This window comes from Telmatherina bonti (assembly GCF_933228915.1).
Source record: "Telmatherina bonti genome assembly, chromosome: 4".
Taxonomy (NCBI): Eukaryota; Metazoa; Chordata; class Actinopteri; order Atheriniformes; family Telmatherinidae; genus Telmatherina; species Telmatherina bonti.
Window position 1 is genome coordinate 1,328,532 of NC_136622.1, and position 27,343 is coordinate 1,355,874.

General features: G+C 41.0%; 1 protein-coding gene across 1 annotated transcript in view; it reads left to right on the forward strand.

The window, feature by feature from the left end:
• The window catches only part of LOC306755180 (neurotensin receptor type 1-like), a gene marked incomplete at both ends in the record, with an annotated part of 244,863 nt that overhangs the window by 189,617 nt on the left and 27,903 nt on the right, over positions 1–27,343 (forward strand). Inside the window, 2 exons of the mRNA XM_079239471.1 lie at positions 6,177–6,378; positions 22,108–22,192. Of these exons, the coding sequence (XP_079095597.1) occupies positions 6,177–6,378; positions 22,108–22,192 (287 nt within the window). The remainder of the gene's footprint in view (positions 1–6,176; positions 6,379–22,107; positions 22,193–27,343) is intronic.

The following is a 27,343-nucleotide window of genomic DNA, read 5'->3' on the forward strand; positions in this document are numbered from 1 at the left end:
TTGCTAAAACTCCCACATAAAACAACATATCAGCACAGGAATCGACACATTTGATGCCAGTCGCATGATGAACAAAATCTACAATGCAATAATGGGACTATGAATTAGCCCCACCCCTTGGCAACAAGAAGTGTCTGATATCATGAACCAGGAAGTACCTGTAACAAAGCCATGAAACCTTTGATCTTCACCATACTTGCCATGAGTCATGAAAGTTATGCCCTTAATAGAGTAAAATTAAAATATAGTGGAAAAGATAGTAAATGGCTCCATAGCGCCCCCTACAATATTTCAATCAATCAGCCCCGCCCACTACATTGACTGACATGGATAAAATTCAGCACACTCATAGACCATTCCAGCACCTTCAAAAAAGTCTCTTGGACACATGGGCTAAATCAAACAGGAAGTCGGCCATTTTGAAAAAGGTGTCATTTTTGGGGTCATTTCTGTCATTTTCTTTGTCATGCATTTTGAGAAGTTCCTTCTAAGAATTTTGTCCAACTTTAACCCAAATGAGTTAGGATGCTCAAGAGGCATGTGTGATTAAAAGTTGTGCTATTTCTTTTAATAGGGGATATCATTTAGGAGAGGCGGGGCAGCAAAGCAGATGTGATGCAACGAAAAGGAAAACTGACATAACTCCCACAAAAAACAACCAACCTGCACCAAATTCACTACAGATGATGCCAGTCATATCCTTCACATTTGTGCATGTCAATAATTAGATTATAAATTAGCCCCGCCCCTTGGTGACAGGAAGTGACCCTTCATAAGGCCTAAATGGCCTGAAGTGCAGTCTGGCTGCACTTTAGGTTGAAGAGGCATGGGAAGGATGTTGGCAGGGGAGGCGGTGGCATTATGCCGAGCGGCGCCATGGTGCGAGGGCCTATATCACCGCTTGCGGTTTTAATTATTATTATTATTTTTATTCGGACACTTCGCGTGCTTTTTTGGAGGCCTGAACGTGCTCAAAAACTCACCAAATTTTGCGTACCCCCCCAAGGGAATACGAAAAATTTGATATTTTGAGGTGCTCCAGAATGTTTGGGTGAAACTGAACGAGAGCGCCACCTATTTTAGGTGCCCCGCCACTGCATGTCGTTAGGCTTTATGAAAATTCATACACATGATCTACATGACAGGACAAACAAAAAATCCTCTTAATGTCATGGTGAAATGTCGACAGGAAGGCGGCCATTTTAGGTCAAAGTCAATATTTTGGCATTTTAGCACCTCGCATTTTAACGAACTCGTCCTAGAGCTTTTATCCCACTGAGCCACAAATTGCTCAGGATGTTCAGGAGGCATGTGTGATTAAATGTTGTGTTATTTCTTCTAATAGGAGACTTAGTTTACGAGGGGCGGGGCCTCAAAGTTTGATGTCTCGCCATGAAAAATTAATCGGATATAACTCCCACATAAAGCAACATTTCTGCACCAAATTTGCTAGATATGATGGCAGTCCTCTCCTACAGAGTTCTATATGTCAATATTTTGATTATGAAATAGCCACGCCCCCTGGAGGTCAAAAGTGTTGTTTTTTGCTCACACACCCATAACTCTGGCTTGGTGGACACCACATGGCCCAAATTCACTCAGGCATCACAAAACATGTTGGTGAAGAGATCTTATAAAGGACGTTGCTCTACGCTGCACGGCGTGCCCGTGACGCCATGGCGAAGTTCTATGCGGCGGCGTGACATCATAAATCACTATAAAATTGTCAATTTTGATCTGATCACCCTAAAACTTATAGGGATTAATAAGGGATCAGTCCTGAACAGATTAATGTGACCATTGCTGGTGTCGACCTAAGCCCCGCCCACTTACAATAGGAAGTGGTTTTTTCCACGTTTGAGGGTCATGCTTCTAAGCAAATGGTCCAAAACACTTGAGCCTCCTCCAAAACATGTCAAACCCTTTCATGATGCCACAATAAAAACCTCAAGTCGCTACGCTAAACGGGACATGGCGAATGGCGGTCCAACGCCATGAAACAGGAGGTACCTGTGACCAAGCCATGGAACCTTGGACCGCCACCATACTTGTCATGACTGATGACAGTAAGGCCCTGAACTAAGCCCCATTGAAACATTATGGAATAAATGGAGCATGTCTCCATAGCGCCCCCTACAAAATTTCAATCAATCAGCCCCGCCCACTACATGGACCGACATGAATAAAATTCAGCACAGTTGGAGAACCTGCCAGTACCTTCAAAAAAGTCTCTTGGACATATGGGCTAAATTCAACAGGAAGTCGGCCATTTTGAAAAAGGTGCCATTTTTGGGGTCATTTCTTTGCCATGCATTTTAAACAACTCCTCCTAGGGATATTGTCCAACTGACACCCAACTTGCACAGGATGCTCAGGAGGCATGTGTGATTTAAAGTTGTGTTATTTCTTCTAATAGAAGACTTAGTTTAGGAGGGGCGGGCCCTCAAAGTTTGATGTCTCATTAACAAAGACTTATTGCTAAAACTCCCACATAAAACAACATATCAGAACAGGAATCGACCCATTTGATGCCAGTTCCATGATGAACAAAATCTACAATGCAATAACATGACTATGAACTAGCCCCGCCCCTTGGCAACAACAAGTGTCTGATATCGTGAACCAGGAAGTACCTGTAACAAAGCCATGAAACCTTTGATCTTCACCATACTTGCCATGACTTATGACAGTAAAGTCCTTAATAGAGTAAAATTACAACATAGTGGAAAAGATAGTAAATGGCTCCATAGCGCCCCCTACAATATTTCAATCAATCAGCCCCGCCCACTACATTGACTGACATGGATAAAATTCAGCACACTTATAGACCCTCCCAGTACCTTCAAAAAAGTCTCCTGGACATATGGGCTAAATCCAACAGGAAGTCGGCCTTTTTGAAAAGGGTGCCATTTTTGGGGTCATTTCTGTTATTTTCTTTGCCATGCATTTTGAGGAACTTGTCCTAAGAATTTTGTCCAACTTTAACCCAAATGAGTCAGGATGCTCAAGAAGCATGTGTGATTAAAAGTTGTGCTATTTCTTTTAATAGGGGATATCGTTTAGGAGAGGCGGGGCAGCAAAGCAGATGTGATGCAATGAAAAGGAAAACAGACATAACTCCCACAAAAAACAACCAACCTGCACCAAATTTGCTACAGATGATGCCAGGCATATCCTTCACATTTGTGCATGTCAACAATTAGATGATAAGTTAGCCCCGCCCCTTGGTGACAGGAAGTGACCGTTCATAAGGCCTAAATGGCCTGAAGTGCAGTCTGGCTGCACTTTAGGTTGAGAGAGGCATGGGAAGGATGTTGCCAGGGGAGGCGGTGGCATTATGCCGAGCGGCGCCATGGTGCGAGGGCCTATATCACCGCTTGCGGTTTTAATTATTATTATTATTATATATTATTCCGCCGATTTTTGCCGTGCTACTAGTCCTGCACCGTTTAAGTCACTTCAATAATTCAGATCTTAAACTATGCAGCTCCTTCAGGACATGTGTGCTATGATTTCTTTTTATTTGAAATCTTTGTAGCTTTTGAGATATTTAACATTTTATAAAAAATAAATTCAGCCTTTTGATTGGATGAAAGTCCTTTAAACCAAATGCTGATTGAACGTTGAAAAAATTCCGCTCGGTGATTGGTCGGTTTTTGCATAATGAGCTGAAAACAGCTTCAACTGAGGTTCAGAGCTCTGCACCAGTTTGCAGTGTCTATTTTGTCTTTGTCCCAGTTTCAATTGTCTTTTCTTCCAAAATCTTTGAAACGCTACTCCTCCTACACTGTTTGTCTCACTTCAACCATTCAAGTATCAAACTCTTCAGGATATATGTTCTACGACTTTTGGTCTTTGTAACATTTAAACTTTTGAAGTCATTCAAGTTTTTGTCATTGTATTGAAATCCATTCCTGTGATTGGACGAAACAGAAACCAGCTCACCGATTGGTCCATTTTCTGCACCGGTACAAAGGTACACATACAAGGCATGGGTTCAAATGCAGCATTTAACATACAGTTCCATTGTTGTTTATCGGCTGTTGCTTGTGTGATGGCATGCAGTTCTGCAGGCTGCTTAACATGAAGTATCAGTCTCAGCTGTGCACTTCAAGGAGCAAAGGAATTTTTTTGCAAATATCACAATTAAATAAGAAGGATTTGTTCCAACAATGCTCCCTGTAACATTTCAACACTTTGATAAATCTTAAACACATTAAACAAAGTTTTTCACATTGAACAATAAAGTCTGTCACATCTTTACTGGACTTTAGTTGAAACTTGCACATGTTTTTGCAATCCCGCTAATTACACCTTACTGGAAGTGAAAAACAGAGGCATTCCCGTCCTAATTGGAAAAAATGTAAATGCTTTTTCCAATCTCTGACAAAGCATGCTTGTGGCGTAGTCAGTAGGTCAGTGTGCTTCAATGACAGGAGATCATAGGATCAAATCCCAATGTAGGGCAATTAGGAAAAAATCACTTGTGATTTTTTTTTTTCAATTTCTTATACTTGTACAATTTCATTTTAATCATTCAGCATTCAATAAATGGCCATTCACATTTGCCATTTTTTTCAATATTAGCTGGTTCTAGTTAGTGTGTTGTATCTCATAAATCTCCAACTGTGGTTGCAGCTGCCACATTCGTATGTTGGAATGTTGGAACATTGTGCTACTAGGTGTTTCGGTGTCATTGTGGACTGCGGGTATCGAGGCATCCAAATTTCCCACAACCTCTTCATATACACCCGCTCACTACGGTTACTTGCATAGTAGCATTCCAACAGTTCCTTATTAGCCTCTCGTGTCCAGTGTAGTCTATTCTGTGTTCCAGTAGTAGTAGTACCATTTCTCATCATGACACCCTGGTTCCTCGGTGTGTGACGCAAACCTTGTTTGACCAGGTGACGTCTGAGTCGGCATGTCAGCTTTATTATTTCCACTCATCATGAGGTATTTGGGCACCATAGCACCAAGGCTCTTGCTAAAGGACTCAACTGGATTATGTTTATGTGGAGCTACGAAAATATCTAGCACTATGCCCCCTGCAGGATAGGGTTTGCTTGTCCTTCTTGTCAGAATACTACACCAGTGAATCAAAGACATTTATAGGATATGTTCACATTATTCTTTAACCATGTATCTCTGTTGTATTTTACAAACAACATTTACTGATTTTACTTGTAGGATAGTTCTGGTGTAATTTCAACAAAAACACAGTGTGCTACATATACAGTGTGCTGACCAACCTCTCAATATGTTCTTTTCATCTTTTCTATTTTTGTGAAATATATTATTTGTCAGGAGAATTTTATTAGTATTATGCACCTACTACCATTAACCCTTTAACCAGCTCCTGGGATTACTAGCAATAGTAATAGTGACCGACCAATAATTTATTTGGTGTACCTGCTAGGACAAAATAAAAACAAAGTAAAGAAGCCAAGCATCAATTACTTGAAATAACACTAAGATAAGTGTGAACAACCATTAGAGAGCTAAGGGTAGCTAACATCACCACCGGACATGGAACCGCTAATATTATACATTTTGACATGTTTAATCAATGCAATTTTAAATGTGGGCTTACCTGCAAGTGGCTTCAACTTGCTGTTTTCTTTTCTGCCAACAGCAATTCACTGTTGTCTGTCCAAGCAGAAGTAGCATCCGACACAACAAACCAGTAGGAGTTGTGTTTTTCCCAGTAGGGAGGGAAGCTTATATAGACCTTCTCCTCTGTAAATATTTGTGTCATATTTATTTATTTTTTTAACCATGGATATTGTACTCTTATTTTGCCTCAGCTCAGAGTTTAGGGCCCCCAACAACTCTCGAGCTCCTACGTGCAGTCTGTAATGCGCGTGGTGGGAGCAGCTGCGCTGAAACCACATCATGAGTCTAAATGTCTCTGTCAAAAATGTATAAGTAAATGATAATATTTTGCCTTTAGATCTATTTTTTTTTTAGATCTGAAAGCAACACATGGAAGAATAATAATGGACATTTATGGTGTCTTTATGTACGACAGCTTCACTATTAGAGCTGTTATGACTGGAAATCTCCTCTGACAAAGGAGGATATGTTGGGTGGTAAGAGATCAGTCTAACCATAACTAAAACATCACATGAACTTCAGTCATTCTGATTGGTGTGTCTTTCTGTTTTTGTGACCAGGTCAATGCGTTCCTGTCCTTTGTGGTGCCTATGGTGGCTATCTCTGTGCTGAATGGGATCATAGCGAATCAGCTGCTGCAGATGTTTCGTGAAGCCGAGCAAGACAACCACATGTGTCTTACTGGAGAAAATCCCACAATGCTGAATATACCAATAGAATCCAACCGAGCTCAGTCACTCCGACATGGTGTTCTTGTTCTCCGTAAGTCAAAACCCGCATCACTTCACCAATATTTAGAACTTCCTGGATTAGCCACCATGCTTCTTTTTGTCACAATTTTACTCTTTTCAGCTTGTTTGTTGAAAAATTTTGATTTTAATCACAGATGTGGATGTTCCGTGATCAATAACCCAGTTAGCCTTATTATACTATGAGCCTATCAAACATTTCTTGTAAATTTACATTTGAAATTCTGTCCCCATCATGGTATAAATAGTCTGTAGTGTCATGAGGTGGAGGTGAGTACCCAAATGCAGATATCGGAGTCAGGGATGCAGAATATCAAGAAGTTTTAATACAAGACCACTGAACTGAACCGAAGGGAAGGGAACATGGGAGGCAAACAAACACAAGCAACGAACCAGCACTGGGAACAGAAACCAAGGGGTATGACTACGCAGGAACAAAACGAGACACAGGGGAAGTGATTGAACTAAACAAGACCAGGTGAATTTAATGAACAGGAACAAAGGCTGAACAAGAAACAAGGGAACTAAACAGGGAAGATCAGCACTAAAGATTCAAAACAAGAAACTAAAACTGGAAATACAAAACACGCATCAAGACACTGAAGCATCTTCATAGTGACTGATGAAATCGATGTGTTGGGAGGGTTATATCTAACGGGGACACTGAACCCTTTACATGTGAGTTGAAGATGAGAATACTAGGGAACCCAAAACATTAATTTAATGCACAATAGTCTTGGCAGACAGTGAGTGGGAAGTGTAGTTGTTTTCATAGGGTCATAATATCAACACTTTGTGTTTCCCTACCATGAAGACATTAAACACAACATGTTTCTCTCTGGGCTTGGGTAAGTTCCTCATGTCCAGTCTGTTCCAGTTTCACTTCAGCTGGATTGTCTGCTCATCACTCGCTCTCTTTACATTTTTATCTTTTCTGTTTTTAAAGGCATTGTTTTGTCTTTAGTTCTCTGCAATATTGTGAATAAATCTTCATTTCGTGAGCAGGATTAATTGTTTGCATGCTGCTGCCCTATAGGACCATATCTTTACACCTAAAAAGTCTGTTTTAAACCAATCAGTCTGACAGAGTAAAAACACAGAAGATTATTTCTTACAGTGGTCAGATACCAACAGAAAAAAGATTTTTAATCTTTTTTTTATGAAGTGCTGCACCGTTAAAGGGTTCCTATGATGGTATTTGGAGTTTTCTGAGCTTTCTACAGTGTTACAGTGTTGAATCCCCATCAGACATGTGAACAACACTGTTTTTTATCACCTAAACACATGTTTGACTTTGAGTTTGAGTTCCAGCACGCTCTCCGTTCGGTTTCCATGGCAACGAAGAACGCGTGGTTTTAGAGAGTTTTTTCTACGTGGAAATCCTTGTGACGTCCCGGGGGATAAGGTTCGGTGATTGGTTACCTTCTACTGGTTAACAAGGGCATGTACAAATACATCAGGCGGGTGGAAAACGTGGGATAAAGTTATTTCCAACGATGGCTGGTGAGTTTACCAAAGAGAGACATCCTGCTGCATTCGTTGCTGTGGGTTGCTGTTTTCCACTTCGTTTTCAGGCTCTGATTCAGGTTCCAACATGTAGGGCTGGATGCTATGTGTTGACATTGTAGTTTGTTTTTTTATTGAGTTCATATGAGCCTAATCCTTCTGTTTATGAGATGTTACAATGACTGCGAAAGCGGTGCGCGATTGTGACTTTCAAAGAGATATAGATACGCTATCTTGAGTGAATGCATTTCTGAATATGTACAGAAAAGCTACTGGAGGAAGGCTCTAACGCTCTAACGTTGACTCATGCTGTGGAAGTGGCTTCCCAATGTGAGCGAGTGGAAGAGCAGCTGGCAGTGATGAGAGGAAAGAAGGGGACATGCACAGGATCCACTGGATTGCAGCAACAAAGAAAGGGAAATACGTGAAACCAAAAGTAAAAATAAAAGAGGAGAATAAAATAGACAGTGTTACAGGTGTGGCTATACGGACAATATGGGCAAAGATCCCAAATGTCCAGCACGAAGATAAACATGCCACAAGTGCAATGGTAAGGACCATTTTTCAAAAATGTGTTGTACAAAAGGAAAGAAGATGCAAGAAGATATGGACATTGTGGAACGTGTGGAAGGACCTACACCCTGGCTAAATCCTGTAGTAATACTCCCGAAAAAATGTGACAAAGATGTCAGGATGTGCTTGGACATGAGAAAAGCAAAATAGGCGATAGAGGAAGATACCCCAACCCGAAGACCTTGGAGAAATTCTCCAAGGTCTGAACGGTTCTGCAGTCTTCAGAAAACTAGACCTCAAGTTGGGCTATCATCAGTTGGAGTTAACTCCAGAGGGATCAGAAAATTTGCAGCACAGAGTTTACAGATACAAAAGACTTATTTGGAGTTTCATTGGCCAGGGAGCAATAGCAACAGGAGATCGCCAGTGGGCATTGAAGGAGTTGAAAACATCTGAGATGATGTAATCATACATGCACCGGACCATACTGTCATGAAAAGACTTTCTGATTGTGGACTGACGCTGAATGCAGGAAAGTGTAAATTCCACATGGACAGACTGGTATTAGTGGGGATACTACTGACACAGAAAGGCATCAGAGTAACAGAAGAGTGAGAGCTGAAGTGGAATTCAGACGGCCTAGTCACGCTGCTGAGGTAAGAAGCTTCCTAAGGCTGGTTGGGTTCAGAAGTTGGTTCATACCACAGTTTGCCACCCTTTCAGAACTATTACGACGCTTAACCCGAAAGGAGGTCATATTTGTGTTCGGGCCAGAGCAGGAACATGCATTTGAAACCTTAAAAGCTGAATTAGCCAGAGCAGGTACCTTAGCTTATTTTGACAAAGATGCACCAACCAAAGTCAAAGCAGATGCAAACCCAGTAGCTTTGGTCCAGTGCTGGTTGAAATGCAGGAAGGAGAAGAAGTGCCAGTGTGTTATGTAAGTTGGAGCCTGACAGCACAGGAACTCTCAGACAGAAAGAGAAGCCCTAGCACTAGTGTGTGTCATGTGAAAAATTACATCCATACGTATATGGTAGAAAGTTTGACCTCATCACAGACCACAAGCCATTAGGTCATATACAATCAGAGTTTGTAACCATGTGCACGAACAGAGAGGTGGGTTCTCTGATTGCAACCATATGACTTTAGAGTAACACATGTTGCTGGATAACTTAACATTGCAGATTCATTGTCAAGACTGTTGTCAGGCAAATCGCCAAGGGAGATACAGAAACTTAAGTCAGAGAAGTACATGAGATTATGGCAAAAAATGCAACGCCAAAAGAATTCTCCACCAGAAAGGTTGTAGAAGCCTCTGCTTTGGACTTAGAGGTAGCAGATGTATGCGGAGTGATTGAAAATGGACATTTTGACAAATGCGAAACATATGCATCCATTGAAAATGAACTGTGTGTGATAGGATACAAAGTTCTACACACTTGCCAGATGGAGCTTGGCATGAAGTTGCTGTAGACATACTTGGACCACTGCCTTTGAATCACTACATACTCATACTGGTAGATATTACAGGCGGTATTATGAATATGATGTAACGACATCCACAACAGCAGAAAAAGTCATTGGGTGTGTCTCAATCAGCGCACTAACACTACTTCGCGCACTATGTTTCAGTGACACTGACTTTTGCGCAAAAATGCTGCCCTAAACCCGCCCATAAATGCAGTGTGAAACGATGGACACTTTGCGCACTAAATCTATGCCATTTTGCTGACGTAGCGGAAGAGGATGGACTTTCCATCAGTTTACCAGGTAAATAATGGCGGATTTTAACGCCAATCCAGGCGGGGATTCATTTTAATAAATGTAAGTATTAAATTATTCCGTTATGATTGTGATGTATACTGCAGCCTGCTAATCTATCCCTGATGACAGTTATGAATCTGACCATTTGTTTGAAGCGATGTAGCGGTGTAGTGAACATAGATAGGTTATACATGTTACAAATGATAAACATTATAGGTTCTGTGTGTTCATTTATCCTTGTTGAACTTCCAGATGAAGCATTGTGGTGTCTATGACGTAAACTATTAATACCAAAATAGTGCCAGTTTCTTAGAGAGCTGACCGTTACTATGGTTACCACTGATGCCATAAATCTGCATCGTATGGTCAGATCTGAACTGCTGAGACTGAACAAGAAAAAATAGATATAAAATAAGCATAGTAGTGAATTTAGTTGGTTCGATTATTAGAGTGCAAAGTGTGAGGTATGTAACTTTCTTCTACATGGCTCCACCTCGTCTGTCCCTGATTGAAAATCCATAGATTGAACACATATATATATATATATATATATATATATATATATATATATATTCATTCATTTTCTAAACCGCTTAATCCAATTCAGGGTTGCGGGTAAGCTGGAGCCTATCCCAGCTGGCTTTGGGCGACAGGCAGGGTATACCCTGGACAGCTCGCCAGTCCATTGCAGGGCCACACAGAGAGATGAACAACTGCTCACACTCGTTCCTAGGGACAATTTAGAGAAACCAATTAACCTAACATGCATGTCTTTGGATGGTGGGAGGAAGCCGGAGTACCTGGAGAGAACCCACGCATACACAAGGAGAACATGCAAACTCCACACAGAAAGGCCACTGACCAAACCCCTTCCCAGCCAAGGATCAAACCAGTGACCTTATTGCTGGGAGGCCACAGTTCTAACCACTGTGCCACCGTCCATCCATCCAGCCATCCCTCTTCTGCCGCTTATCCGGGGTCGGGTCGGGGGGGCAGCAGCCTAAACAGGGAAGCCCAGACTTCCCTCTCCCCAGCCACATTTGCCAACTCTGCGGGGAGGATCCCGAGGCGTTCCCAGGCCAGCCGAGAGATATAATCCCTCCAACGTGTCCTGGGTCTTCCCCGGGGTCTCCTCCCAGAGGGACGTGTCTGGAACACCTCACCAGGGAGGTCCAGGAGGCATCCTGACCAGATGCCCGAGCCACCTCAACTGGTTCCTCTCGATGGGAAGGAGCAGCGGCTCTACTCTGATCTCCTCCCGGATGACCGAGCTCCTCACCCTATCTCTAAGGGAGAGCCCGGCCACCCTGCGGAGGAAACTCATTTCAGCCGCCTGAATACGAGATCTGGTTCTTTCGGTCACGACCCACAGCTCATGACCATAGGTGAGGGTAGGAACGTAGATCGACTGGTAAATCAAGAGCTTCGCCCTCTGGCTCAGCTCCTTCTTCACCACGACAGACCGGCGCAGAGCCCGCATTACTGCAGACGCCGCACTGATCCGCACCGATCCGCACTCGTGAACAAGACCCCGAGATATTTAAACTCCTCCACTTGAGGCAGGACCTGACTCCCGACCCGGAGAGGGCAATCCACCCTATTCCGGTTGAGGACCAAGGTCTCAGATTTGGAGGTGCTGATTCTCATCCCAGCCGCTTCACACTCAGCAGCGAATCGCTCAAGCGAGAGCTGGAGATCACGACCTCGGCTGCACCTAGAAATTCTGTCCATATAAGTTATGAACAGAATCGGTGATAAAGGGCAGCCTTGGCGGAGTCCAACCCCCACCGGAAACTAATCCGACTTACTACGGGCAATGCGGACCAAGCTCTGACACCTGTCGTACAGGGACCGGACAGCTCGCACAAGGTGGTCCGGTACCCCATACTCCCGGAGTACCCCCCACAGGAGCCCCCGGGGGACACGGTCAAATGCCTTCTCCAGGTCCACAAAACACACGTAGACTGGTTGGGCAAACTCCCATGCCCCCTCCAGGACCCCAAAGAGGGTATAGAGCTGGTCCACTGTTCCATGACCAGGACGAAAACCACACTGCTCCTCCTCAATCCGGGATTCGACTATCCGGCGGACCCTCCTCTCCAGGACCCCTGAATAGACCTTACCAGGGAGGCTGAGGAGTGTGATTCCCTGTAATTGGAACACACCCTCCGGTCCCCCTTCTTAAAGAAGGGGGCACTGCGATACCCTCATTGTTATATCTTGGTAAAATATGAAATGTTATATGTTGATAATCTAATTGCTTATTTGAATGTAAGGTTAGTCTTTAAAATCTTGAACAATTTGGCTCCTAACTCTGTCCAACTCTGTTCTGAATGGACAAGCAGGACCAACCGGTCCACAAGCCATAATGACCGCCTAGACATGGCTCAAGATTTGTGCAGACAGCCTCCTCATTGAAGGCCATCAAAGAATGGAAGTAACTCTCAGAGAATCTGAAACTCTGCACAGATTTGAAGAACTTCTTTCTCAATTTTAGAAAGGTGCTAGTACAAAACCAGCAGTGTCAGCACTTACGTATATGAATGTGCGTATGTATGGGTTTTTTTTTCTTTCATTTGGAGAAAGGCAATGTTTACGTTATTGAGCATCTGAGAAAAGTAATGTTTTTATCATATTGAGTGTGTGGAGAAATATAAATTAACTGTATATAAGTGCAGCTATTGTAGATTTTGTATTACTTTTAAAATTGTATGACTTTGCCTGCTCTCTGTCTTTTACAGATCTTTTATTGAATCAATTTAGTCATTTTCCTTGCTAGCCTGGTTTGGTAATTTGGCTTTGACAGAGAAATAAAGTCAGTCAGATTATTAAATGGTCCAGTAGGCTGATTGGTGAGCCTCAACAGTGCCCGCTAGACACTGTTTATATTTACACCCTACAAAGCAATGTATCACAGTACTACAATTGATGGGAGAATATTAACAACACATCTTGCTCACATGTTGCTGGTTCCAGGCTGGTAGATTATATAGGACAGTGCTAATATGAACAGCTGATTCATGCAGCTGCAACTTCAACTTGATTCATGGTGCTGCAACTTCAATAATTAAAAGCTGTTAAAAACTTGATGCATGTCACATATGTGCACCATAATTTCATACAATACTCAATATTTCCTCCCTGTTATATAGCTTTGTTAACTTGGGAAGATCCCACATGAGCCTTTGCACATGCAGCCTCAAGCTCTCGGACTCAGCAGATTATAATGGAGGACCACAGACAGTGGCATACAGACAAGAGGCGCATCAACCCAGCATGGGAAGAAAAATATTTTTTTACGGATATTAATTCTAACACTAAAAGGCCCAGAGCTATGAGAATTTTTGTCAGGCTGCAGGCCCCCCACAAATCCCGAATCCCCTTTATCATGTATATGCACCATTTAGCACTTTCATGAGAAACTATTCCACCCCCTCCAGTGCAAAGTTTTAGCTCATACCTCTGTATTGAGCGTTTTACCTGAGAGCCCTGAAAAAGCTCATGTTTCTAATGAAACATGATGAATGAAACATTTATAATGAAACATTTGCGTCGCCAGATCTGCGGTATCGGAGTGATTTCACATGGCAACTGAGCCGTCAGCATATCAGCTGATATAACGAACACTTCTTGATCTGTACAAAGAAAATAAAAAAAAAATAGCTATTTATAGGCTATTTACAAACACTGCCCTATTTCAGAGGCCAAAACTATTTAGAAGCAGAGCAGAGCAGCGCAGTTTCTGCTCCACACAGCACCAGCAGCACGGCTTTAGTGAGGAAAAAAACTCCGACAGAAGCGTGAAACATTTCTGGAGTTGTGACATGTTTGTGTCTGGACTCCACAGCACTGTGACTTGTTATCGGAACAAACAGTCATACGCAGCAGCAACGTAAGTTCTGAATTGAGTGTAGCTGCGTTATATGTGTTGACACTGTCTGCGTCGTCAGATCTCTACACCAGAATATGATGTCAATGAAAAAAATCTGGTCTGCTGCACATGTCCACTATATGACTACTGATAGACTCTTTTATATTAAAAATAGATGGGAAGATGGATGGATATATGGACATATGGATTGATTTTTTTAGACAGGTCAACATTATTTATACACACACACACACACACACACACACACACACATACATATATATATATATATATATATAAATGTATATATATATATATATATATATATATATATATATGTATATGTATATATATATATATATATATATATATATATATATATATATATATATATATATATGTATATATATATATATATATATATATATATATATATATATATATATATATATGTATATATATATATATATATATATATATACCTACACATTCATATATATACATACACATACATACTCATATGCATACCCATACCCATACACATACCTACGATCATTCACATTATACACACACATATACACATATACTCATACATATACCTACACATTTGAGGTGCTGATTCCCAGCACCTCAAATCCACCCTATTCCTCAGCCGGAATAGGGTGGATTGTCCTCTCCGGGTCGGGAGTCAGGTCCTGCCTCAAGTGGAGGAGTTTAAATATCTCGGGGTCTTGTTCACGAGTGAGGGAAGGATGGAGCGTGAGATGGACAGACGGATCGGTGCGGCGTCTGCAGTAATGCGGACTCTGCGCCGGTCTGTCGTGGTGAAGAAGGAGCTGAGCCAGAAGGCGAAGCTCTCCATTTACCAGTCGATCTACGTTCCTACCCTCACCTATGGTCATGAGCTGTGGGTCGTGACCGAAAGAAGGAGATCTCGTATACAGGCGGCTGAAATGAGTTTCCTCCGCAGGGTGGCCGGGCTCTCCCTTAGAGATAGGGTGAGGAGCTCGGTCATCCAGGAGGAGATCAGAGTAGAGCCGCTGCTCCTTCGCATTGAGAGGAACCAGTTGAGGTGGCTCGGGCATCTGGTCAGGATGCCTCCTGGACCTCCCTGGTGAGGTGTTCCAGGCACGTCCCTCTGGGAGGAGACCCCGGGGAAGACCCAGGACACGCTGGAGGGATTATATCTCTCGGCTGGCCTGGGAACGCCTCGGGATCCCCCCCGCAGAGTTGGTAAATGTGGCTGGGGAGAGGGAAGTCTGGGCTTCCCTGCTTAGGCTGCTGCCCCCCCGACCCGACCCCGGATAAGCGGCAGAAGATGGATGGATGGATGGATACCTACACATACATACACACACATAATGATACCTAGCTGTATATAGCTATACCCTTATACTTATTTACATTTCTACAAATATACACTTCTACTCATTCTCACACCCATGTATATACAGACATACACCCATGTATACTCCCACACCTATACATTCTTGGACATCCCTGTATACAGTCCTGTTTCTCCCATTTGTACGTCCTTTGAACTCATTTCAAACTCCCATCCACATACTTACTGCAAAGCATCTGTCGAAATCTTTTTTTAAATAAACTCATGCTTGAACATTGTTTCAGCTCATGGCTGAGCTTATTCCAAACTCTCACACCACCAACCGAAATGCACATCCTCTTCAACGTAGTTCTTACACTCCTAGTTTTGAAGTTAAGGTTTTCCCTGTAATTATAGTCCCCATCGCTATCAGTAAAACATTTCTGTATATTATTTGGTAGTTGTTTGTTTCTGACTTTATACATTAATTGTGCTGTATGAAATTCTACCAGATCTGGGAGTTTTAATTGACAGGATGAGATATGAGCCAAATATCTATTGAATACTAATAGCTCTTTAGTTTGGTCCCTAAAACCCATTTTATGCACCATTCTAATGGCTCTTTTCTGGAGTGTGCACAGTGGTCAGAGGGAGGATTTGTATGTGTTTCCCCAGATTTCCACACAGTAGTTCAACTATGGCAACATAAGAGAACAATACAAAATATGCAATGCATTTGTATTCAATAGATATTTGGCTTTACAAAGAACCGAAATACTTTTATTTAGCTTAGCTTGAACATGTTGGATGTGCAGCTTCCAGCTGATCTTGTGATTGATTGTCACACCCAGAAACTTAATTTCCTCCACTCTGTCTACATTTACACCATCCAACACAATTTTTACGTCTCTGTTCTATATACGATTCCCAAACAACATAAATTTTTGACAGTTTGACAGTGTGTTCACATCAAACCAATTTTTTAGTTGATCTAATTCAGAGTTGATATCTTCCATGAGCTGCTGTAAGTTCTCACCTGAACAGAAAATATTTGTATCATCTGCAAACAATACAAATTGTATATAAAATAAAGAGCTTCGGTCCCAATACTGACCCCTGGGGAACACCACAAACAATGTCCAAGCATGAAGACTGAAAGTCGTTTATTTTCACAAATTGTTGCCTCTTACTCAAATAAGTCCTCATCCATTGTAAAACCACTCCTCTGATCTCACAATAATCTAATTTCTTAAGTAATATATCATGAATAATTGTATCGAATTAATGACTACCCCAACTTCTTCTTATCAATTGCACTAGTGATTTCTTCTACTAATTCTAGGACTGCCAATGATGTGGATCTTAGTTTTCTGAATCCATATTGACTATCTGATTGCAGGTTATGTATATGAAATTGTCCAATCTATGAGCAAATAACTTCAACAAAATTTTGGAGAACTGCGGTAGTAATGAAACTGGCCTGTAATAAGTAAACTGATGTCTATCTCCAGATTTGTACAGTGGGATAACTTTAGCAATTTTCATTTGTTGAGGAAATTTTCCAATTTGGAATGATAAATTACAGATATATGTGATTGGGTGTACGATTGCCTCTATAACTTTTTTTATTGTAGCCATTTCTATACCATTGTAGTCAGTTGAAGTTTTGCATCTACATTTATTAACAATATCTATAATTTCTTTCTCCTCCACTGCTGTTAGATACATTGAATTAAGATTTCTACTTTTTAATGATTCTTTAACTTTGTCAGCTAATCCATGCTCATTTATTTTATCTACCAGCTTTGGCCCAATGTTCACAAAGTAGTAATTAAATTTATTAACCACATCATTCATATTATTAATAATGATTCCATTATCATTGAAATATTGTGGATAATCTATTTGTCCAGGACTTATCCTTATAACTTTATTTAATATATTCCAAATACCGTTCATGTCATATTTATTCCTATCTAATAATTTGCTATAGTACTCCTGTTTGAAGGTCTGCAAAATAGTTATCAATTTATTTTTATATTTTTTAGATTTATTTTCCTTTTCTTCTGTTCTATATTTTATAAATTCCCTGTAGAGGGTATTTTTTGCAGACATTTTGCAGTCCTTTATTGATCCATGGTGTGTCAGACTGTTTCTTTCTCACTGTATATTTCTTTACTGGGCAATATGTATCATATAGTGATTGAAATATGTGCAGAAAATTTTTTATATGCATTATCAATATTATCTTCCCTAAACACTGTCTCCCATTCCTGTTTAAGCAACTCATTTTTAAATGCAATAATTGCTTCTTCTGTCTTTATTCTTTTACATTAGTATCCATTCTCCTGTTCCTCTTTTCTATAGCAACTGTCATAAATAATGAACACTGGTAAAAGATCAGTGATATCATTCATTAAAAGTCCACTTCTTGTTTTGTTTTCTAATAAGTTTGTAAAAATGTTATCAATTAACGTGGCACTGCCGGAAGTAATTCTACTTGGTCTGGTAATTTTAGGATAAAGGCTCAGACCGTATATTGTATCAATAAACTCTTGTGTTGGTTTGTGATTGTTTGGGTTAAGCAGATTAATGTTTAAGTCTCCACAGACAAATAACACCTTTTGATTCATAGCTGAATACGTTTCCTCAAACTATTCACTGAAAATTTCTAAATTATAACCTGGTGCTCTATAGATACAACTAACAACTACATTTTTCTTCCTTTCCATGTAAATTTCTACAGTTAGCGTTTGAATCTGTCCTTCGTCACTCTTGTCATGTTTTCTATCACTTTATATTGCACGTTTTTATCAACATACACAGCTACCCCTCCACCCTACCCCTGTTCCCTCCCTGTTTATGTAATGGAACTCATGTCCCTCCAGGTCGAATTCAGCTCCCTTCTTCGCTCTTATCCATGTTTCAGAGATGGCGATAACGTTAAATGGTTCTTGAAACTGTTTTAAGTAATACTTCATTTTATCAAAGTTTGCATACATACTTCTAATATTAAAATGTATAATAGTTTGTCTCCCGCAGTAACTGACCTGTTGTACTGGTCCTCAGAATAGTAGCTACAACTGTCGATGATATCCCGGTAGAAATTATTTTCCGGGTCAATGTCATCCTCCATGTCCTGATGTTTGTAATCTGTGTAATTAAATGATTTCAGTTTGTTTTCATCACAGTTCATGTAATTAGCCGTCGATGCTCTCTCCATTGATGATGATATAGTGTTAGTAGAGCTACTGCTGAGTGTCGTCCTGATGATGAAGAGTTTATTGGCGAGGATTTACCTTCTACCCCAAATGTTCAGACGTATTTTTCCAGCTCTCCAATGTCCCGAATGAGCAGTACCTTGGCCTCCTCCAGGATTCCGTTCAGCTTGATGAATATCTTACAGCCAGAGGTCCATGTTGCCTGGATCTTCCCTTGCTTTTTAAGTACCCAAGCTTTTCTAGCAATGTCTGCATTCCGTTTAGTGAGATGTTTGTTGATGTATATGTCTGAACTTCGCAGCTTTTTCCCTTGCTTAAGCAACAATTTTATGCTTTCTGTTTACGAACCTTATGATTATAGCTGGCTTGTCAGTCTTACTCCTCCTGGGCAGCGGGTGACAGGCTTCGATATGTGATCATTACCCCTTTCGAGCTGAAAAAAGAAGCCACTTGTTCGACGGACTCCAACAGTTAGTCATCTGTGGTCCGATCCACCTCCTCTGTGACAGCCCTAGCATAGGAGCGAGGTTTGACATTCAGGCCGGTGATGATCACGTCGTTCATCCTCAATTGCTGCTCCAAATCAGCCACACGATTATCCAGCAAAGTTATTGTTTTGTCTTTTTCTGCGTTGAGGATTTTCAGTTTTTTACCTCCTCAACTAAGTCCATGATTGTTTTCTGCTGAAGCCTGACAGCAGAAACCTCCTCTGACTGGAATTCTAGTGATCTTTTAATGTCCTCTAGGTCCTCCGTTGCCAGGTTGCTTTCAGGTCCCATTTGAAACTCACTTTAATTATCCCTCAAAATATATTAAGTTGCTGTACATAAAAACCAACAAGGAACACAAAATCAAACAAATCAAGCAGCATTAAGAGATCCGCAAACGCTGACAGGAGAACAGGTGATGTGTTTCTGATCGATTGATGATAGATGGATAGACAGATGGATGGATAGATGGATAAAAAGATAGATGGATGGATGGATGGATGGATGAATGGATGGATGGATGGATGGATGGATGGATGGATGGATGGATGGATGGATAGATGGATGGATGGATGGATGGATGGATAGATTGATAGATGGATGGATGAATGGATGGATGGATGGATGGATGGATGGATGGATAGATGGATGGATGGATGGATGGATGGATGGATGGATAGATTGATAGATGGATGGATGGATGGATGGATAGATTGATAGATGGATGGATGGATGGATGGATGGATGGATGGATAGATTGATAGATGGATGGATGGATAGATTGATAGATGGATGGATGGATGGATGGATGGATGAATGGATGGATGGATGGATAGATGGATGGATGGATGGATGGATGGATGGATAGATTGATAGATGGATGGATGGATGGATGGATAGATTGATAGATGGATGGATGGATGGATGGATAGATGGATGGATGGATAGATGGATAGAGTGATGATAGATGGATGGAAAGAGATGAATGGATAGAGTGATGGATGGAGTGATGATAGATGGGTAGATGGATAGATTGATTGATGGAAAGATAGATGGATGTATAGATGATGAATGGATAGAGTGATGATAGATGGATAGATGGATGGATGGATAGATTGATGGATGAAAAGATAGATGGACAGATGGATGGATAGATCATAGAATAAATGTTATTCCTTTACTGAAGTCATACGATTTGTCCAGCAGTCAGCTTTGCAGCATCTGCTGGGGTAGTAGCATCAGAACCAGAGACTTGAAGAGAATCAACAAACTGATCCAGAAAGCTGCTTCTGTGCTTGGAGTAACTCTGGAGCCGCTGGAGCTGATTGTCCAAAGAAGAATGCTGCACAAGCTGATGAAGATGATGGAGGATTCTTCACACCCTCTCCACAACACAGTGATGAAACAACAAAGTGTGTTCAGTGAGAGGCTTCTTCAGGTCCCATGTAAGACTGAAAGATACAGAAGATCATTCCTGCCAGCAGCCATCAGCCTCCGGAGCAAGGCCTCCTCTAGTTAATTATTATTATTATATATTACAACATCAAATTTCCCTTTGGGAATTAATAAAGTATTTTTCATTTAATTTTCATTTCATTTCTCTCAACCCTTCTGTGTTAACCCTGACTAATGCTAACCTTAGCCCTAACCCTCCCAAACTGATTGAGTTTCAGTGTGACACTGAGGTAAAAAACAGATTCTTGTCCCTTAAACTAAAAGATTTCTGGTCTCACTGCATAGTTTCCCAAACATTAAGAAACATGCACAGGTGATGCTTTTACTGTTTGGCAGAACTTACATGTGTGAACAGACGTTCAGTGTCATGAACCTGAATAAGTCAGAGGGACCCTGACTGACGCGTACCTCAGCTTGACAGGGAGCCAGGTGCAACCTATCATTGAGGGGCTGGCATTGTCCAGAGATCAACTTCATGTGTCCCACTAAGTATCAGCAACTTGTCTTGTTCAGCATGCACTGTTTCTTCTTGTTAACATTTTGCACTTGGTTGCAGTTTAATGGCTGTAAATAAGTTTGTGAGTTTCTTGCCCCTCTAACTATAGCTTTGTTGTTCTTTTGCCATATTGATTTTTTATTTTCCTTGATAGGAAAAATACTCTGTCTTAGCTAATGAACAATAATTAAAATGACTTTGCGTTCACTTGTGTTATGTCCTCAGAGTTGTAGTGTTTGGCCCGTGGCTCACTGGCTTATTTTCAGTTTGGCCCTTGGAGACTAAACGTTTGGGCACCAGCCTCTTATTTTGTGAGCTGTGACTCCGACCCTTTATTTGTGGAGGTTCACCTTCTCCATTCAGGACGCAGGGTCCAGGTGCCGAGCTGCAGGACAAAACGTTATAGGAACAGTTTTGTTCCATCTGTAGCATTTCTCCTTCATAAATTTTATGATTTCAAATCATTTTTATCTTTTAATGTAACTATTGATTTTTAAATTTGGGAGGCATTGTGAATGTCAGAATGTCTGTTTATATTATTTTACATGGTCCCTGATAAATAAACTTAGTTTAATAAAAAAAAAAAAAAAAAAAAAAAAAAAAACTTATTCGCTCACAGGTCTGAATTGATAAAACAAAAAACAGTTACAAATGCAGAAATACTTTAGCATGAATCTAGGTAAAAGAAATACCTCAAATGTCCACTTAGATAGAAAGGATCACATTTTGAATAAAAAGTCAGCAAGTAGGAAAATGCAAGTCACATGGATAATCAGCTGAGTCTCTTTGTGGTGACAGGTACTCCCGTAAATAAATCATTTATAAAGGTTACATTTAAATGCACTTTTTTCTTGTCTCATTATTAAGCTGATTTTATAAGTAAAACTAAACGTTTTTGCAACTGATTTTCTGCCCTTGTTCGTCATTCATTCCTGTAAATTACAGGAAATTTCCTTGTTTTTTGTGCATATTGTCATGTTCATCATGTCTGGAATACAACTAAACTTTTCAAGCCTTTACTCAGGCTTTGTTTTACCTCTGGTGATTTCTGCCGTATTGTTTTCACTCGGTTTTGTCTTCTGTTCTGCTGTTTCTCTCCAGGCGCGGTGGTCATAGCCTTTGTGGTGTGCTGGCTTCCCTATCACGCTCGCCGACTCATGTTTTGTTACGTATCCAGCTGGTCAGAGTGAGTAATGATAGCATTCAACTATTTGCTTGCTTTCATACGGTGGCTGGGAAGTGCAAAACCAATTAAATTTTAAAAAACATATTTAAAGATTAAAAAACAAAATTACATTTTGAAAACCAATTCACAACAACAAAATACAAATTTCTATTTCAAATAGCAAGTTTAAATTGAAAAAAACCAAATTTAAATAAATTAAAAAAATTATATTGTATATTTGTTTCAAAAACAAAATGAAATTAAGAAAATAAATTCCTATTTGAGGAGACAAATTTATATTTAAGGAAACAATTTTAAAAGAGCCGAGACAATCTACAACTGGCAGAACACTTTTACAAATCCTGAAAGAAATGAACAAATATAAATATTTGTTCATTTGTTCAATAAAATGAGCCTAATTGGCATTTTGACAATACAAATTCAAGACATTTTATGACGTTTTTGGCATAAAGGTGTAAATTGCCCTAAGTTGGTTCCACAAATAGGGCAAAATATTCTCCAAATATTCGTGCCTGTATGACCTCCCTACAACGCCTGGGCATGCTCCTGATGAGGCGGTGGATGTTCTCCTGAGGGATCTCCTCCCAGACCTGGACTAAAGCATCCGCCAACTCCTGGACAGTCTGTGGTGCAACTTGGCGTTGGTGGATGGAGCGAGACATGATGTCCCAGATGTGCTCAGCTGGATCCAGGTCTGGGGAACGGGCGGGCCGGTCCATAACATCAATGCCTTCGTGTTGCAGGAACTGCTGACACACTCCAGCCACATGAGGTCTAGCATTGTCTTGCATTAGGAGGAACCCAGGACCAACCGCACCAGCATATGGTCCCACAAGGGGTCTGAGGATCTCATCTCGGTACCTAATGGCAGTCAGGCTACCTCTGGCGAGCACATGGAGGGCTGTGCGGCCCTCCAAAGAAATGCCCCCCCACACCATTACTGACCCACTGCCAAACCGGTCCTGCTGGAGGATGTTGCAGGCAGCAGAACGTTCTCCACGGCGTCTCCAGACTCTGTCACGTCTGTCACATGTGCTCAGTGTGAACCTGCTTCCATCTGTGAAGAGCACAGGGCGCCAGTGGAGAATTTACCAATCTTGGTGTTCTCTGGCAAACGCCAAACATCCTGCACGGTGTTGGGCTGTAAACACAACCCCCACCTGTGGACGTCGGGCCCTCATACCACCCTCATGGAGTCTGTTTCTGACTGTTGGAGCAGACACATGCACATCTGTGTCCTGCTGGAGCTCATTCTGCAGGGCTCTGGCAGTGCTCCTCCTGTTCCTCCTTGCACAAAGAAGGAGGTAGCGGTCCTGCTGCTGGGTTGTTGCCCTCCCACAGCCTCCTCCACGTCTCCTGATGTACTGGCCTGTCTCCTGGTAGCGCCTCCATGCTCTGGACGCTACGCTGACAGACACAGCAAACCTTCTTGCCACAGCTGGCATTGATGTGCCATCCTGGATGAGCTGCACTACCTGAGCCACTTGTGTGGGTTGTAGACTCCGTCTCATGCTACCACTAGAGTGAAAGCACCGCCAGCATTCAGACCAAAACATCAGCCAGAAAGCACCGGAACTGAGAAGTGGTCTGTGGTCTCCACCTGCAGAACCACTCCTTTATTGGGTGTGTCTTGCCAGTTACCTATAATTTCCACCTGTTGTCTATTCCATTTGCACAACAGCAGGTGGAACTGATTGTCAATCAGTGTTGCTTCCTAAGTGGACAGTTCCGTTTCACAGAAGTCTGGTTGACTTGGAGTTACATTGTGTTGTTTAAGTGTTCCCTTTATTTTATTCAGCAGTGTATTTTCCCTGCATTTCTGATTTAAAAAAAAACAAAAAAAAAAAACAAAAACTTTTATAGTAGTTTTTTCACTAAAATATTCTTGTGAAAATTTAGGATTAAAATAGTTTTGTGTGAAAGCTAATTGTAACCAGCTCTGTTTTGTTTGTGTGACATGTCTTGTCAAAGCATGGTGATATGATCCTATGCTAACCATGGAAACACAAGCTAATTGAAATGTAATTATAACCAAAATCTCTAAATAATACCGATCAACAGATTATATACTGGTGGGGTGTACCAGATTTAATCCAAATCGTATCATATAATCACTACCCGCGATTATTTACTTGATAAATACGAACTTCCTGCTTTTTTTCAAATAAAAAAGCAAAAAAAACAAACAAGTTGAACTTTTTTATGGTCCATCAGAAGGCCCTCTGAGGTCAGCACATTTCCAATGGAAGGAACAGACTCTCCTCAACTTAAACTTGTCCACGTTCAATTTAACATCCTTTTCCCAGCATCTCAGCAGGAAGCATTTCACATTTTTGTTGTGACTCTCATTTGCCTTTTCCTTTTCAATGTAAACAAGTTGCACGTATAAACAAGCTGTAACAATGATGAGCCCCTGGTGGTCATCTTGAAAGATGGTCATCTCAGCGGTGTGAAACACACAGGAACAGTGCTTCTTGTTCACAATGAAGAGAAAGTAAATACATGTAAATGTATGTATAACATAAATCAAACTGCTGGGAAAAATAATCCGATCCAAAATGCTGCCTTACATTTATGTTCTCATCTGGCAGACAAGGTAACAATTATAGTTTTTACCTCACACACAGCAGACTTGTGTGTTTAGCCTGTTTTGTATTCATCACCACTGTCCTCTTTTTGTTTGGAGGGCAGATATTTCTTGAGTAAAATCAACTGATTCATGTGTTTGGTGGGAACAATATCTCCAGCAGGACTGAATGTCCTTACTGGTGGCTCTGTGATGGTTTGTCTTCCTTTTGCAGAAGCAACGGATCCCAATGTGATCCTCTTAACATCTTCACTGGCCTTGTCTCTGACAGATGTGGCTCTTTCCCCAGCAGCTGGTCCAACACTGACATGTTCTTTGTTTTGACAGGAGGATCATTATCTGAAATAGAAAACAGTTACTGTGTATTACTGGCTTTGTAGTGCTTTTCTGTACGAGACTAAACCATTTCATACATCTTCATCTGATGTTCATGATGATTTTCAATCTTGTACACCTGTAAACGTTGTATTATCATCATCATTAAACTAAACTTGTTTGCATAGCAATCCTCTCATGATATTTTATGTGTTGTTATCGTAGGATGGTTATATTTCACAGCTGCAGCATGAACTTAAGCCAGTGTAAACTCCTTCTTGGTCACAAGTTCTAAAACACACAAACCTTCCAGCTCATCTTTGGCCGGTAGTGCATCAGTGCTGGTGTCTAGATCTACAATGGCAGGTTCAGTCTGACATGGATTTGTCCGATCTGGATTCCCCAGGGCCAACGCCAGTTAGTGTATAGTGTACAAAACCAACCAGACTAACAACAGTTTGAGTAACATTCATGACAGCAGCAAATGACAGTAGACTAATGCAGACACTGTAGTTTGCATTTTTTATTGGATAAATGATGTGTTGTGGGATTTACCTTGTTATGCTTGTGGATGTCCGCTCAGCATCATGGTCCATCAGGAAGGGCAGAGACTTGAAGCGGGTCTTCTGCGGCAGTGTTGAAGAGATCATCCAGGCCAGTGTAGAGCTTCTTGTTTCATCTCTGATTACCACTGAGTCTTCATCGGACTCTTCAAAGTTCTAATTTAAGCTTCGCTCTGACAGGGGAAATCATTGAGAGTGTGGTCCACTTGTCTTCAGACATGCTCATGGTCACAAGTTTGACCGGCACCATCAGCGTGACGATGTCTTCAGCATCGCAGAAGTCTTTGTCCTGAAGAGTATTAACCTCGTCTCTTCCTCTGAGATCAATGGACATGAGTACAGCAGTAATGGCAGGCTGTTCTTCCAGTATGCGTTCAAGCATATTTTGGGTACTGTTCTACATTATAGGTAGAAGGAAGAATATTGTGAATTTGATCTGTAATAGTATCAATTTTATTCCTGAAAAATTACATGAAATCATCCCAGCTAAGTGAGAAAGGAATACATGGCTCCACAGCGCTCCGGCTCCTAGTAAGCCCGGCTACAGTGCTGAAAAGAAACCCAGGGTTGTTTTTGTTTTCCTCTATCAATGATGAATAATAAGCTGTTCTTGCCGTACGTAAGGCTTTTTTGTATACAGTTAAACTTTCTTTCCAGGTTAAGCGAGACTCCTCTAGTCCTGATGAACGCCATCTGTTTTCCAAACGCCTTGATGCCTGTTTTAGAGCTCGAAGCTGGGAATTAAACCAGGGAGCCTTCATAATCTTACCTAATTTCTTCTTCTTTAGGGGAGCAACATTATCCAAGGTTGTACGCATTGAAGCTGTTATAGTATCAGCATGTTGATCAATCTGAGCAGGAGTAAGGCTTAAAGGGGGACTCTCAGTCATGCTAACACATGGTAGAGGGGAAAAAATTGATTCAATTGATTGTTTAAATTTTGTAATAATATTGTCTGATAAACATCTACTACAGTAGAATTTATTTTTGGTCAGTGAGTAATCAAAGTGAATTCAAAGGTTAATAAGAAGTGATCGGACAAGACAGGGTTTTGAGGAAATACTTAAATCTAGATGAAATGAAATTAAAACAGTTTGTCTTATTTCCTCAAGATAATTTATTTTCAAATCAATTTCAGTCGAATACAAGGCTAAGCTTAGTGAATTGTTTCACTGTCCCAACATTTTAAAAGCTTATTGTATGAATATGCCATTATTTGAATATAACAAAGTGAATGACCTACATTTGTTGGTGCGTGGCTGTCCTGTAGGTCGGTTGTTCACGATGAAAACTGTAATCCAGTGCTGCAAGCAGAACTCTGGACTCGCACTCTCTGGGAGGGAATCTCTGTCACTTGCTGGGGTAAATCAGAACATGGTTCTGAAACGACTCCAGATGTGCTGTTGATCTGGATGAGTGAAAAAGGAGAAAAGGAAATTATATCCAGACACAAACACCCACACAGCTTACTTATGAAATCTACTGGTTTTTCATGTTCCCACACTTTACCTGAAGCGCAGATAAATGTGAACATCTTCCAGCCAGCGCTTGTTGAGGATTAGATCAACTAGTTCCTTGTGGCATCTGGAGTCCGTCTCAATCCACTGTTTTTTTTTATGAGTATCTTCAAAATAGTCATGATGGCAGCTTGTAAAATATAAGGAAAGAGGAGCAGAGAATGGAAGT